Consider the following 13,041-nt stretch of genomic DNA (forward strand, 5'->3'; position numbering starts at 1 on the left):
TGACCTCTTACGTTGTTAACTTGTATAGGAGTTAGTGCGTAAGGGCAGCACAACATTTTGTTTCTGGAAGTCTTTCCTGTCATTCAAATCAAATCATATGTTATTGGTCACAGACACATGTTTAGCAGATGTTAATGCAAGTGTAGCGAAATCCTTGTTTTTCTAGCTCCAACAGGGCAGTAATATCTAACAAGTAATCTAACAATTCCCCAACAACTACCTAAAACACAAATCTAAAGGGATGGAATAAGAATATGTACATACTGTATAAATATATGGATGAGTGATGGCCGAGCAGAATAGGCAAGATGCAATAGATGGTATAAGACACAGTATATACATATGAGATGAGTAAGATATGTCAACATTATTAAAGTGGCATTGTTTAAAGTGACTAGTGAGTTTCTATGTAGGCAGCATCCTCTCTGAGTTAGTGATTGCAGTTTAGCAGTCTGATGGCATTGAGATAAAAGCTGTTTTTCAGTCTCTCGGTGTCACGACTTCTGCCGAAGTTGATGCCTCTCCTTGTTCGGGCGATGTTCGGCGGTGGACGTCGCCGGTCTTCTAGCCATCGCTGATCCATTTTTAATTTTCCATTTGTGTTGTCTTGTTTTCCCACACACCTGGTTTCACTTCCCTCATTATGTGTTGTGTATTTAGCCCTCTTTTTCCCCCATGTCTTTGTGCGTGATTGTTTATTGTTAGGTCGGTACGTTTCTGGCTGGTTTATTCCCGGGTGCTGTTTTACCCGTGTTTAGTGGCAACCGTTATTTTGTTCGCACATTGGGTTTGTTACTTTGTGCTTTTGCCTTTATTAAAGTGCGTTGTTCACTTATCTCTGCTCTCCTGCGCCTGACTTCATGCACCAGCTACACCCACCGCCTGACAGAATCACGCACCCCAATTGTCATGGAGTCAGCAGGAGCAGGTACCCTTGTTATTAGGGTCGAGGAGCGCATCCAGGAGCAAGCGGCGATGCTGCATCATCTTGACGCCACCACGGATCGCGTCCTAAAGACTATGGATCGCTGGGAGAGAAAGGGAGGTCCTCCAGCGCCTCCGCAAGAGCAACCAAGGACTCCACTACTCTCCCCTCTTTCACCCGGTCCAGGGGTATTCGTCTGGCCCTCCCTATGGAGTATGATGGGACGGTTGCACGATGTCAGGGCTTCCTATTATAACTGTAGCTCTAACTAGCAACCGTCCACCCGGCGCCTTCGGAACAAGAGAGTGTGTCCTCCCTTATCTCATGCCTCTCAGGGAGAGCCCTGGAGTAGGAGGAAGGAGATACGGAGCTGGACTACTTTGTAGATTTTCTTCGACCACCCGCCTGAGGGTAGTGCGGCAGGTGAAGGTCTCATACATCTAAGGCAGGGGACGAGGAGCGCCCAGGATTTCGCTCTGGACTTCCGGCCGCTGGCCGCTGGTGTGGGATGGAACGATAGGGTCCTGATCAACCACTATCGTTGCCGTTTGTGCGAGGACGTCCGTCGGGAGATGGCCTGCAGGGACACCACCCTCACTTTCGATCAGCTGGTGGACCTGTCCATTTGGTTGGATAACCTGTTGGCTACCCGCGGACGTCCATATCAGGGTCAGGGTTCCATCCCCCAGTACCACCGCTCTGACGCCCATGGAGCTGGGAGGTGCTTCGCTTAGGCAGACCGGAGGAGGTTCCATTTTAGGTACCATCTGTGGCCGCAGAGGGCACACTGCCGGTCGGTGCTGGGGAGTTTCTTCTGGGAGTCGAGGCAGCAGGCAGGGCACTCTCGTGTCACCCCAGGTGAGCCGGCACCATGCTCACCCAGAGCTCTCTGTTGCCCACATGTTTTTGAATGTTACTTTTCCTGAGTTTTCCCTGCATTCCCAGCATAAGGCGCTCGTCGATTTAGGCGCAGCTGGGAATTTCCTTGACAGATCATTTGCCCATAGATTAGGGATCCCCGTTGTTCCAGTGGATATGCCCTTCCCAGTTCACGCCCTAGACAGTCGAGCATTAGGGTCCGGGTTGATTAGGGAGGTCTTGCGTCACCACGCCCCTGGGCATGGTGACGCAAGAGGGTCATGAGGAGAGAATCAGTCTCTTCCTTATTGACTCTCCTGCGTTTCCCATGGTGCTAGGCCTACCCTGGTTAGTCTGTCATGATCCCACTGTTTCGTGGCAACAGAACGCGCTTCCCAGGAGTCACGCGTCTCCGCCTGTGACAGGCGGAGATGGTGGTTATGGAAACATATGTCTCCGAATCCCTGCGTCAGGGGTACATTCAGTCATCCACTTCACCCGCATCCTCAAGTTTATTTTTTGTGAAGAAGGAGGGAGGTCTGTGCCCGTGTATTGACTATCGAGGTCTAAACCAGATCACTGTGAGGTATAGTTACCCGCTACCGCTCATCGCCACGGCGATTGAGTCAATGCACGGGGCGTGCTTCTTCACGAAACTAGATCTCAGGAGTGCGTACAACCTGGTGGAAGACGGTGTTCAGTACCACCTCAGTGCATTATGAGTACCTCGTCATGCCGTATGGGTTGATGAATGCTCCATCAATTTTCTAAGCCTTTGTAGACAAGATTTTCAGGGACCTGCACAGGCAGGGTGTAGTGGTGCATATTGATGACATTCTGATATACTCCACTACACACGCCGAGCATGTGTCCCTGGTGTGCAGGGTGCTTGGACGATTGTTGGAGCATGATCTGTACGTCAAGGCTGAGAAATGCTTGTTCTTCCAGCAGGCCGTCTCCTTCCTAGGGTACCGCATTTTCACATCAGTGGTGGAGATGGAGAGTGACTGCATTTCAGCCGTGTGTAATTGACCGACTCCCACCACGGTAGAGGAGAGGCAGCGGTTTTTAGGGTTTGCCAATTACTACCGGAGGTTTATCTAGGGTTTTGGCCAGGTGGCAGCTTCCATTACCTCACTGCTGAAGGGGGGTCCTGTACGTTTACAGTGGGCAGCTGAGGCGGACAGGGCTTTTGGTCACCTAAGGGCTCTGTTGTCCTCGGCTCCCCTGCTGATCCTTCTTTGGCGTTCATAGTGGAGGTGGACGCGCCCGAGGCTGGGATAGGAGCCGTGCTCTCTCAGCGCTCGGGCACGCCACCGAAGCTCCACCTCTGTGCTTTCTTCTCAAAGAAGCTCAGCCCGGCGGAACAGAACTATGATGTGGGGGACCGGGAGTTGTTGGCTGTGGTGAAAGCCTTGAAGGCGTAGAGACATTGGCTTGAGGGGGCTAAACACCCTTTTCTCATCTGGACTGACCACCACAACCTGGAGTACATCCAGGCTGTGAGGAGACTGAATCCTCGTCTGGCAAGGAGGGCCATGTTTTTTTTTACCGATTTCCTGACCGATCTTCCTCCCTCATAGGGTAACACCATGATCCTGGTCGTTGTGGATCGTTTTTCTAAGTCCTTTCGTCTCCTCCCTTTGCCTGGTCTCCCTACGGCCCTACAGACTGCGAAGGCCTTGTTTACACACGTCTTTAGGCACTACGGGATGCCTGATATAGTGTCTGATCGGGGTCCCCAGTTCACGATGAGCATCTGGAGGGCATTCATGGAATTTCTGGGGGTCTCAGTCAGCCTTACCTCGGGTTTTCACCCAGAGAGTAATGGGCAGGTGGAGAGAGTGAACCAGGATGTGGGTAGGTTTCTGAGATTCTATTGGCAGGACCGGCCTGGGGGAGTGGGCAGCGTTCGTGCCCTGGGCAGAGATGGCCCAGAACTCGCTCCGACCACTCCTCCACTAACTTCTCCCCCTTCCAGTGTATATTGGGGTATCAGCCGGTTCTGGCTCCTTCCATTTGTGTTGTCTTGTTTTCCCTTGTCTCGTTTTGTCTTTTTTGATACATCTGTACTGACCTCGCCTTCTGGATGGAAGCAGGGTGAACAGGCAGTGGTTCGGGTGGTTGCTGTCCTTGATGATCTTTTTGGCCTTCCTGTGACATCGGGTGCTGTAGGTGTCCTGGAGGGCTGGTAGTTTTCCCCTGGTGACGCATTATGCAGACCTCACCACCCTCTGGAGAGCCTTGGGGTTGGGGGCGGTGAAGTTGCCGTACCAGGTGGTGATACAGCCAGACAAGATGCTCTAAATTGTGCGTATGTAAAAGCTTGTCAAGTTTTTAGGTGGCCACATTTCTTTAGCCTCCTGAGATTCAAGAGGCTCTGTCGCGCCTTCTTCACCACACTGTCTGTGTGGTTGGACCATTTCAGTTTGTCTGTGATGTGTACACCGAGGAACTTAAAATGTTCCACCTTCTCCACTACTGTCCATTGAATATGGATAGGGGGCTGTTCCCTCTGCTGTTTCCTGAAGTCCACAATCATCCCCTTTGTTTTGTTGACGTTGAGCGAAAGGTTGTTTTCCTGACACCATGCGCCGGGTGCCCTCACCTCCTCCCTGTAGGCTGTCTCGTCGTTGTTGGTAATCAAGCCTACTACTGCTGTGTCGTCTGCAACTTGATGATTGAGTTGGAAGCATGCATGGCCACGCAGTCATGGGTGAACAGGGAGTACAGGAGGGGGCTGAGCACACAACCTTGTGGTGATGTTGTTTCCTACCTTCACCACCTTGGGGCGGCCCGTCAGAAAGTCGAGGACCCAATTACACAGGGTGGGGTTGAGACCCAGGGCCTCCAGCTTAATGATGAGCTTGTATGGTACTATGGTGTTGAATGCTGAGCTGTAGTCAATTAACAGCATTCGTACATAGGTATTCCTCTTGTCCAGAAGGGATAGGGCAGTGTGCAGTGTGATGGAGATTGCATCTTCTGTGGACCTGTTGGGGCGGTATGCAAACTGAAGTGGATCTAGGGTGGCCGGTAAGGTGGAGGTGACATGATCCTTGACTAGTCTCTCAAAGCACTTCATGATGACAGAAGTGAGTGGTACGGGGCGATAGTCATTTAGTTCAGTTACCTTTGCCTTCTTGGGTACAGGAACAATGGTGGCCATCTTGAATCATGTGGGGACAGCAGGCTGGGACAGGGAGTGACTGAATGTCGGTAAACATTCCAGCCAGCTGGTCTGAGCATGCTCTGAGGACGCCGCTAGGGATCCCGTCTGGGCCAGCAGCCTTGCAAGGGTTAACATGTTTAAATGTCTTACTCACGTTGGCCACGGATAAGGAGGGGGGTGCAGTCCTTGTTAGCGGCACTGTATTATCCTCAAAGCGGGCAAAGAAGGTGTTTAGTTTGTCTGGAAGAAATACATTGTGTCCGTGACGTTGCTGGTTTTCTTTTTGTAGTCCATAATTGCCTGCAGACCCTGCCACATACGTCTTGTGTCTGAGCCGTTGAATTGCGACTCCACTTTGTCTTTATACTGACTTTTCGCTTGTTTGAATGCCTTGCGGAGGGAATAATTACACTGTTTAAATTCGGCAATAATTCCCAGTCCTCTTTCCATGGTTAAATCACAATTTCAGTTTTGTGTGAATAACGCCATCCATCCATGGTTTGTGGTTAGAGGAGGTTTTAATAGTCACAGTGAGTACAACTCACTCACCAAGTCAGCGTGTAGATCAACGCTATTCTCTGAGGCTGCCCGGAACATTTCCCAAACTGCTTGATCAAAACAATCTTGAAGCATGGATTCCAATTGGTCAGACCAGTGTTGAATGGTTCTAGTCACAGGTACATCCTGTTTGAGTTTCTGCCTGTAGGAAGGTAGGAGCAAGATGGAGTCGTGGTCGGATTTGCCGAAGGAAGGGTGAGGGAGGGCCTTGTATTCATTGCGGAAGTTAGAGTAGCAGTGGTCCAGTGTATTGCACGCGCGAGTGCTGCAATCAATATGCTTACAGAATTTAGGTAGCCTTGTTCTCAAATTTTCTTTGTTACAATCCCCAGCTACAATAAATGCAGCCTCAGGACGTAAGGTTTCCAGTTAACATAGAGTCCAGTGAAGTTCCTTGAGTGGGTATATACACAGTTGTGATGATCACTGACAAGAATTCTCTTGGAAGATAGTATGGTCGGCATTTGATTGCAAGGAATTCTAGGTCAGGTGAACAGAAGGACTTGAGTTTCCTGTATGTTGTAATCATGAAGCATACACCCCCACCCTTCTTGTTCCCAGAGAGATGTTTCTTTCTGTCGGCGCGATGCATGAAGAAACCTGGTGGCTGTACCGACAACATATCCCAAGTGAGCCATGTTTCCGTGAAACAGAGAATGTTACAATCTCTGATGTCTCTCTGGAAGGCAACCCTTGCCCTAATTTCGTGTTATCGCCTTTGAATCCTGACCAGGAGGCCGCTCCGTCTACCTCTTCTGCGGAGACTTTGTTTTGGGTCGACCTCTGGGATTAGATCTGTTGTCCTGGGTGGTGGTCCGAACAAAGGTTCCGCTTCGGGAAAGTCGTATTCCTGGTCATATTGTTGGTAAGCTGATGTCGTTCTTATATCCAATAGTTCTTCCCGGATGTATGTAACAACACTTAAGATTTTTTGGGCTAACAATGTAAGAAATAATACATAAAAAAAACAAAATACTGCACAGTTTCCTAAGGACTTGAAGCAAGGCGACCATCTCTTTCGGCGCCATCTTGCCATTATCAGGAATGGCATGTGTTTTTGACTAAATTGGACTGACTGTTAGTTGTTCATAAGTACACATCACATCACTGTGCATAATGCCTGGCTATCATTGAGAACGTTGTCAGGCCTATGCCCATACTCATTGAGGGCTTGATGATTAGTTGACAAGTTGAATCATGTGTGCTTGTTCAAGGTTACAATAAAAATGTGTACTGTTAGGGGTGTTTCAAGGACTAGGGTAGTGAAACACTGGGCTATGCTGTACAATTCTATTTCAGACTGTCCATTGCATTTACCTTATAATATTAACTTACAGTATGTGAAACAAGATTACTGTTATATTGGGCTCGTTTTACTGTATCCATGTGGAAGAGGAGTTGACGTAAAAGGGCAGCATAGCATTTTTTTTAATGGAATGAATTTCCATTATCAGAAAACTTAACCTCATTAGACCTGATCCTCTGGTCTGTTCACTGATCAAAACACAAAGCATAGGCAATCTACGCCAGTCACATGAAGATGACAAGGTGGTGCCGGCAGCTCTGCTTCTAGCTCCTAAGCAACTTTGCCATATTTTTTATTTGGTGTGTTATTTCTTACATTATTAGCCCAGGATTTGTTTTGTGTTATTACATACAGCCGGAAATAAGTTATATATTTATTTATTTCATTCTTTTACTTTTAGATTTGTGTGTATTGTTACATATTACTGCACCTTTGGAGCTCGAAACACAAGCATTTCGCTACACTCGCAATAACATCTGATAAACATGTGTATGTGACCAATACATTTTTTACCTGTTAGGTTTTTACAGGTAATTAGAACCTGTTAGTTATTTACAGGTAATTGGTGCATCATTACTGATTGGGTATAGTGGGTATCCTCACCTGTCCGTCACTGGTTCCCGTATTTCTGAATGCTTCTACGCTGCCCTAAAATTTGACATCCATACCTCCTCTTATTAGCTCTATGTCTCTTACATGCCAATGTTAAGAAGTCATCTTTTTTGGGTGTGTATACACTCCCCCCAAGAGGAACTATACACACACCAGCATGTTATTTATACTTGGTTTGTCCATTCTGGGAGACATTAAAGTTGCTGCTTTGCGTGTAAATGTTAATTAGATCAAGCATAACCGGGGAGAGCAGACAGCCGCATAGCAGATTTTTTTTTTGGGGGCAGTGTCGGAGGTGTAACTGCATTGGAGCCATTAAAAATCGCTGAGTAGCTGTTCCTGCGATCACTTGTCAAGAAACCACACCACTTGCGTTAGAAATCCAGAATGAGAAAGTGTTTTATATAGAAATAATTACGCTCAAATTAAGCCGCTTGTGGACTTGACATCTCTAATTTAGTTTCACCTCCAACACTGCCAAAACAACTGCCAAAACGACTGCTATGTGGACGTCGGCTAAAAAGGATCTGATTGAATAAATCCCTAAAGGACCATGTTCAGCACTAACGCATCTTGAGATCTCTCTTGAACAAATCAATCATTGAATGAATGACAGATCTCTCAATTTATTATCCCAACACAGCCCAACTTTCATCTTGATTAACTTATGCACAGTTCTCACACAATTTCTGGAGTGTCGAACTGAATAGAAATTAAGAGCGGGCTGACATGGTTGAGAGCTTTGGCTTGACATAAAGGGGGAATTCAGAAAGAGTGGGACATTTTATAAACTGGAACAGCGTAATCCTGACGCATTTATTTCTTGGTCTGACCTTGGTCTGACGAGAGAAAATCTAAACTATTGTTACTAATCCCTTGCAGAGAAACCACGTGATCAAAATCACATCACTTCATTAGCATAATGTCACAGGGGAGCTTTTTTTCCTTTTGATGTTAAATAATGCACTGTGCCAAATTGTGATGTAAATGTGCATACTGTGTACTGGTCCCAGTTTATCTAACCTGCTGTCCCAGTCTAACAAATGCGAACTGAAAGTATGGTTTTGCCTATGAGTACACAAATGGGTGTCATGCCTACTACAAGTTATTCTTCAGATTCATGCAGAGCGGGACGGCAGGGTAGCCTAGTGGTTTGAGCATTGGGCTGGTAACCGGAAGGTTGCAAGTTCAAATCCCCGAGCTGACAAGGTACAAATCTGTCTTTCTGCCCCTGAACAGGCAGTTAACCCACTGTTCCTAGGCCGTCATTGAAAATAAGAATTTGTTCTGAAACTGACTTGCCTAGTTAAATAAAGGTAAAATAAAAGAATAAAAAAATCAAATAAAGAGCATCCTCTGACCTCTTGTGTTAAAGAAATGTTAATGAAACCACAACGTTAAAGAAACCACAATGTTAAAGAAACCTTAACGTTAAAAACCCCCACAACATTACAAAACCCCACAACATTACAAAAACCACAACATTAAAGAAACCACAACATTAAAGAAACCACAACATTAAAGAAACCTCAAAGTTAAAGAAACCACAACATTAAAGAAACCTCAAAGTTAAAGAAACCTCAAAGTTAAAGAAACCTCAACATTACAAAAACCTCAAAGTTAAAGAAACCTCAAAGTTAAAGAAACCACAACATTACAAAAACCACAACGTTAAAGAAACCTCAAAGTTAAAGAAACCTCAACATTACAAAAACCTCACTTAAAGAAACCTCAAAGTTAAAGAAACCACAACATTACAAAAACCACAATGTTTATTTCACTAAAAAGACAAAAGACGATTCAAGCACCTGTGCAGCGCTGAAGTTAATGTTTGAAACAGTGACTATTATTGGTTTATTGTGTCTTGGTTAACGTAACATGTCTTCTGATTTCAGAACTCCCTTTTACTAAGGAATCACAAAAAGTCTAATTAAAGCCTTTCTGCAATATCAGAAATAATTGGACAGCCTATTCTGTGATGAATACTGGGTAGCCCATGCAAACCTCACCGGAAAGCATTGCATTCTTTAAAAAAACAAACCCACACTGCTCGCATGTGAATGAGTATCTGTGTAGCTAGGAGCTAAAATATAACTGGGTTCTGTTTGAGCCGTTCTGCAAGTCCTCTATTGGATATCAGGAAGATACAGACCCACGTGGATACTTGAAAGACCAAGAAGGTGAGAATAATTAAAGATAACTGACTAGGTTTCCCTTTTTATCTGTGAATTAATCTTTGGAGTAGAGAAACATATATACCTGGAACCAGATACAAAGAGGACCATACTGTACGCGTGTCAGGTAAAATGACTACCCATCTCCCAGGACAAACTAACTAGCAATAGCTAGCGAGCTAAATGTCCATGAATGTTTCATGCCTGTTTCGACCTGCTACCGAATTAATATAGTTTGTTTACAGTTGGTTTTGATATTAAATCCTGAGTTTCATAATTCCATCTGGTGAGGATGGACAAAAATCAGGTGGACGCAAGCGCGTGGCTGGTGTAGTCAGCATTTGGAAACTGTGTTTCAGATATCTCCTTAAAGTAGTAGAGCTGCTCCTCTCCTCACAGAAGTCCTCCACCTGCAAATCCAAGGCCCGAATTGTGCTTCTGTTGCAGGTGTGGTTGTGAATCAACCTTTATTTGCATGCAATTAACATATACTGAACAAAAATATCAACGCAACATGCAACAATTTCAAATATCTTCCTGAGTTACAGTTCAAATAAGGAAATCAGTCAATTGAAATCAACTCATTAGGCCCTAATCTATGAACTTCACATGACTGGGAATACAGATATGCATCTGTTGGTCACAATTACCTTTAAAAACACTTCTAGCACTGAGATGCAGTGCCTTAGACAGCTGTGCCACTGAATTTGCCTAGTTAAATAAAGGTACAATTAAAAAAAAAAAAATAATTGCTTACACCTGCCCAAACCATAACTCCACCACGACCATGGGTCACTCTATTCACAACGTTGATATCAACAAGCCACTCATCCACACGTGGGACTGCGGTTGTGAGGCCGGTTGGGCGTACTGCCAAATTCTCTAAAATGACATTGGAGGCAGATTATGGTAGAGAAATTAACATTAAATTATCTGATAACAGCTCTGGTGGACATTTTTGCAATCAGCATGTCAAATGAATACTCCCTGAAAACTTGAGACATCTGTGGCACAAGGTGCAACTGTGTAATGTTCAAGCTGTTTAATCATCTTCTTGATATGCCACACCTGTCAGGTGGATGGATGATATTGGCAAAGGAGCAATGCTTGCTATCAGGGATGTAAACAAATTTGTGCACAAAAGTTGAGAAATAAGCTTATTGTGCGTCCCACGTTCATGAAATGTGGGACCAACACTGTACAGGTTGCGTTTATATTCAGCGTTACCATTTCTCCCGAAAGTGGAATAACTGCTCTGATTCTCTGCATGAAACAGAGGCGTGCTTCCCCCGCGCTGAAAGAGTGGCAGACGCTGCCGAACTAGTAGTCAGAAGTCAGATGAGTATTCTATGGTTTCAGACTGCACTCTATCCCCGCTCTTCGAAAGAGAAAGTGATGTATTTTTAAGGTTGGTGCATCAATAGAGTGGTGTTTGAACTAGGGGATTCTTTTACATCCACAGTGACATTTAAGATGACTCATTGTATTGTTCTATTTCCAACTGACTGTAGCATACCTCTATTAAGCATGTAAATTTGCCTGGAGGATCACGAGAGTTTAGATGAGGACACAGGGCATTTTAAATCATGCATTGGACATTGATTTTTACAATCAACACATTTTAAATGTAAGTTACTATATTTCGGGAAGATCAGATTGACTTGCAAAGCTCAGAATTTTAATTGACATCACAGTCAACTGAACTATTACAAGGAATGGGAATAAGCCACGTTACAACATACAATTAATAAAGTCTTCAATTTATTAATAAATATACATCTATACAATATATCTGTACAACTGCAACTATACACAACATAAATACATTTCAAATATTGTTATAATCAGAAAAACCTGATTAGAGATCCTCTCTTCATACACACCTTTGTGACTTGAACTTTATCACAACCATACATTGATTAAAATGGCAGATGTGTTGAGGTAAATTCCAGTCACAGGCATTTCTCTAAAGGATAGGATCTGGCCCTATCAGGCTGTTATGTTTAGTCTTTTTGTTGTTATTGTGTGAAACATATACATCAGTGACTTTACCTGGCGGAACAAACTCATCTTTCTACTTTACAGCAAAATGTTTCACCTTTGAGCATTATCCATCTTTGAAACATTACTTAGATAAATTACAGCATTGTGTAATACAGCAAATTACACCATCCATTTGTTATAGACTTGAACAGATGATGATTACAGTACAGGTGGTTCATGTTCAGATCTATGATTCCCTTAGCACATAAAGGAAACACAAATGAACACTAATTAATTTAAACAAAGATCTAAAGGGTTTAGAAAAAAGGAGGTTAAAACAACATGAAGAGGCACTCTAACAGAAAGCAGTAAAGTCCTTCATTCTTTCATTCTCTCATTTCAATGTTCGGTCATTGCCACATGGCAGAGTTCACGGTTCACTTACATGCTTGACCTACATCTTTCAGATGTCATTTAGGACATTCCACAGAACGATGTGGAAAATCTTGAAGAATATTGGGGGTCACAAGAAGAATGATGTCTTCAGGAGTTTGTACGACACATTCAGACGGTGTGACAGGTGACATTCAATGTTCTCATGGATCCTTTCCTTCTTTGTCTCTGTCCTTTCCTCTGCTGGTTGAGAGATTGTTCCAAAAACACACCTGCATATTCGCTCCATATTGTCTGACAGTTTTACCGACCACATGATACACCTACAGCCCTAAACACCTGCTAAACGTGTAGTCCACTACATACATGTTTTGTAATAATCGGACAGTGGGCAAATTCCCGAGCAGAATCCCTGGAGAAGGGTTCTGGGCTCGGACTCTTGGCCATTTTCTTGTCCGGAATTCTGCAGTGACATCTCCACCTCCCAATCCACTTTCAGAGGAGAGGCCTTCCCTGATGACCAGGGGACTGGGACACAGGTGTTCAGATGTAGTATTCCCTGTTGTCATTGAGGGTGGACCTATGACTGTCATGGAGGTGGAACTCTGTCCGGTAGGCTGGTTCTGCACGGTAGGCTGCTTCTCTCCGGTAGGCTGTTTCCAGGTTAGTCCGGTGCTCCTTCTCTTTGATGCTGGCGTCTCTCTGGGCCTGCCGGTGCTGGTACAGGAAACGGGTCATCACCACCACTACACACAGAGTGATGAAGACTACTGCTGACACCACACCTGCGGGGGAGCAAGGGCAGCCATCTTTATTGGACTACAGAGGAAGTTCTTTAGTGGAATATAATAAGTTCTTTAGTGGACTATATAATAAGTTCTTTAGTGGAATATAATACGTTCTTTAGTGGACTATATAATAAGTTATTTAGTGGACTACAGAATAAGTTCTTTAGTGGACTATATAATAAGTTCTTTAGTGGAATATAATAAGTTCTTTAGTGGACTACAGAATAAGTTATTTAGTGGACTATATAATAAGTTCTTTAGTGGACTATATA

At 44.6% G+C, this 13,041-nt stretch overlaps 1 protein-coding gene across 1 annotated transcript in view; it reads right to left on the minus strand.

Annotated features, from left to right (window-relative positions):
* Positions 1-11,365: 11,365 nt before the first annotated feature.
* The window catches only part of LOC115130610 (contactin-associated protein-like 5), an 82,096-nt gene continuing 80,420 nt past the window's right edge, over positions 11,366-13,041 (minus strand). Inside the window, exon 24 of the mRNA XM_065017335.1 lies at positions 11,366-12,766. Coding sequence (XP_064873407.1) covers positions 12,525-12,766 — 242 coding nt within the window. The 3' untranslated portion in view covers positions 11,366-12,524. The remainder of the gene's footprint in view (positions 12,767-13,041) is intronic.

This window comes from Oncorhynchus nerka, linkage group LG1 (assembly GCF_034236695.1).
Source record: "Oncorhynchus nerka isolate Pitt River linkage group LG1, Oner_Uvic_2.0, whole genome shotgun sequence".
NCBI lineage: Eukaryota > Metazoa > Chordata > Actinopteri > Salmoniformes > Salmonidae > Oncorhynchus > Oncorhynchus nerka.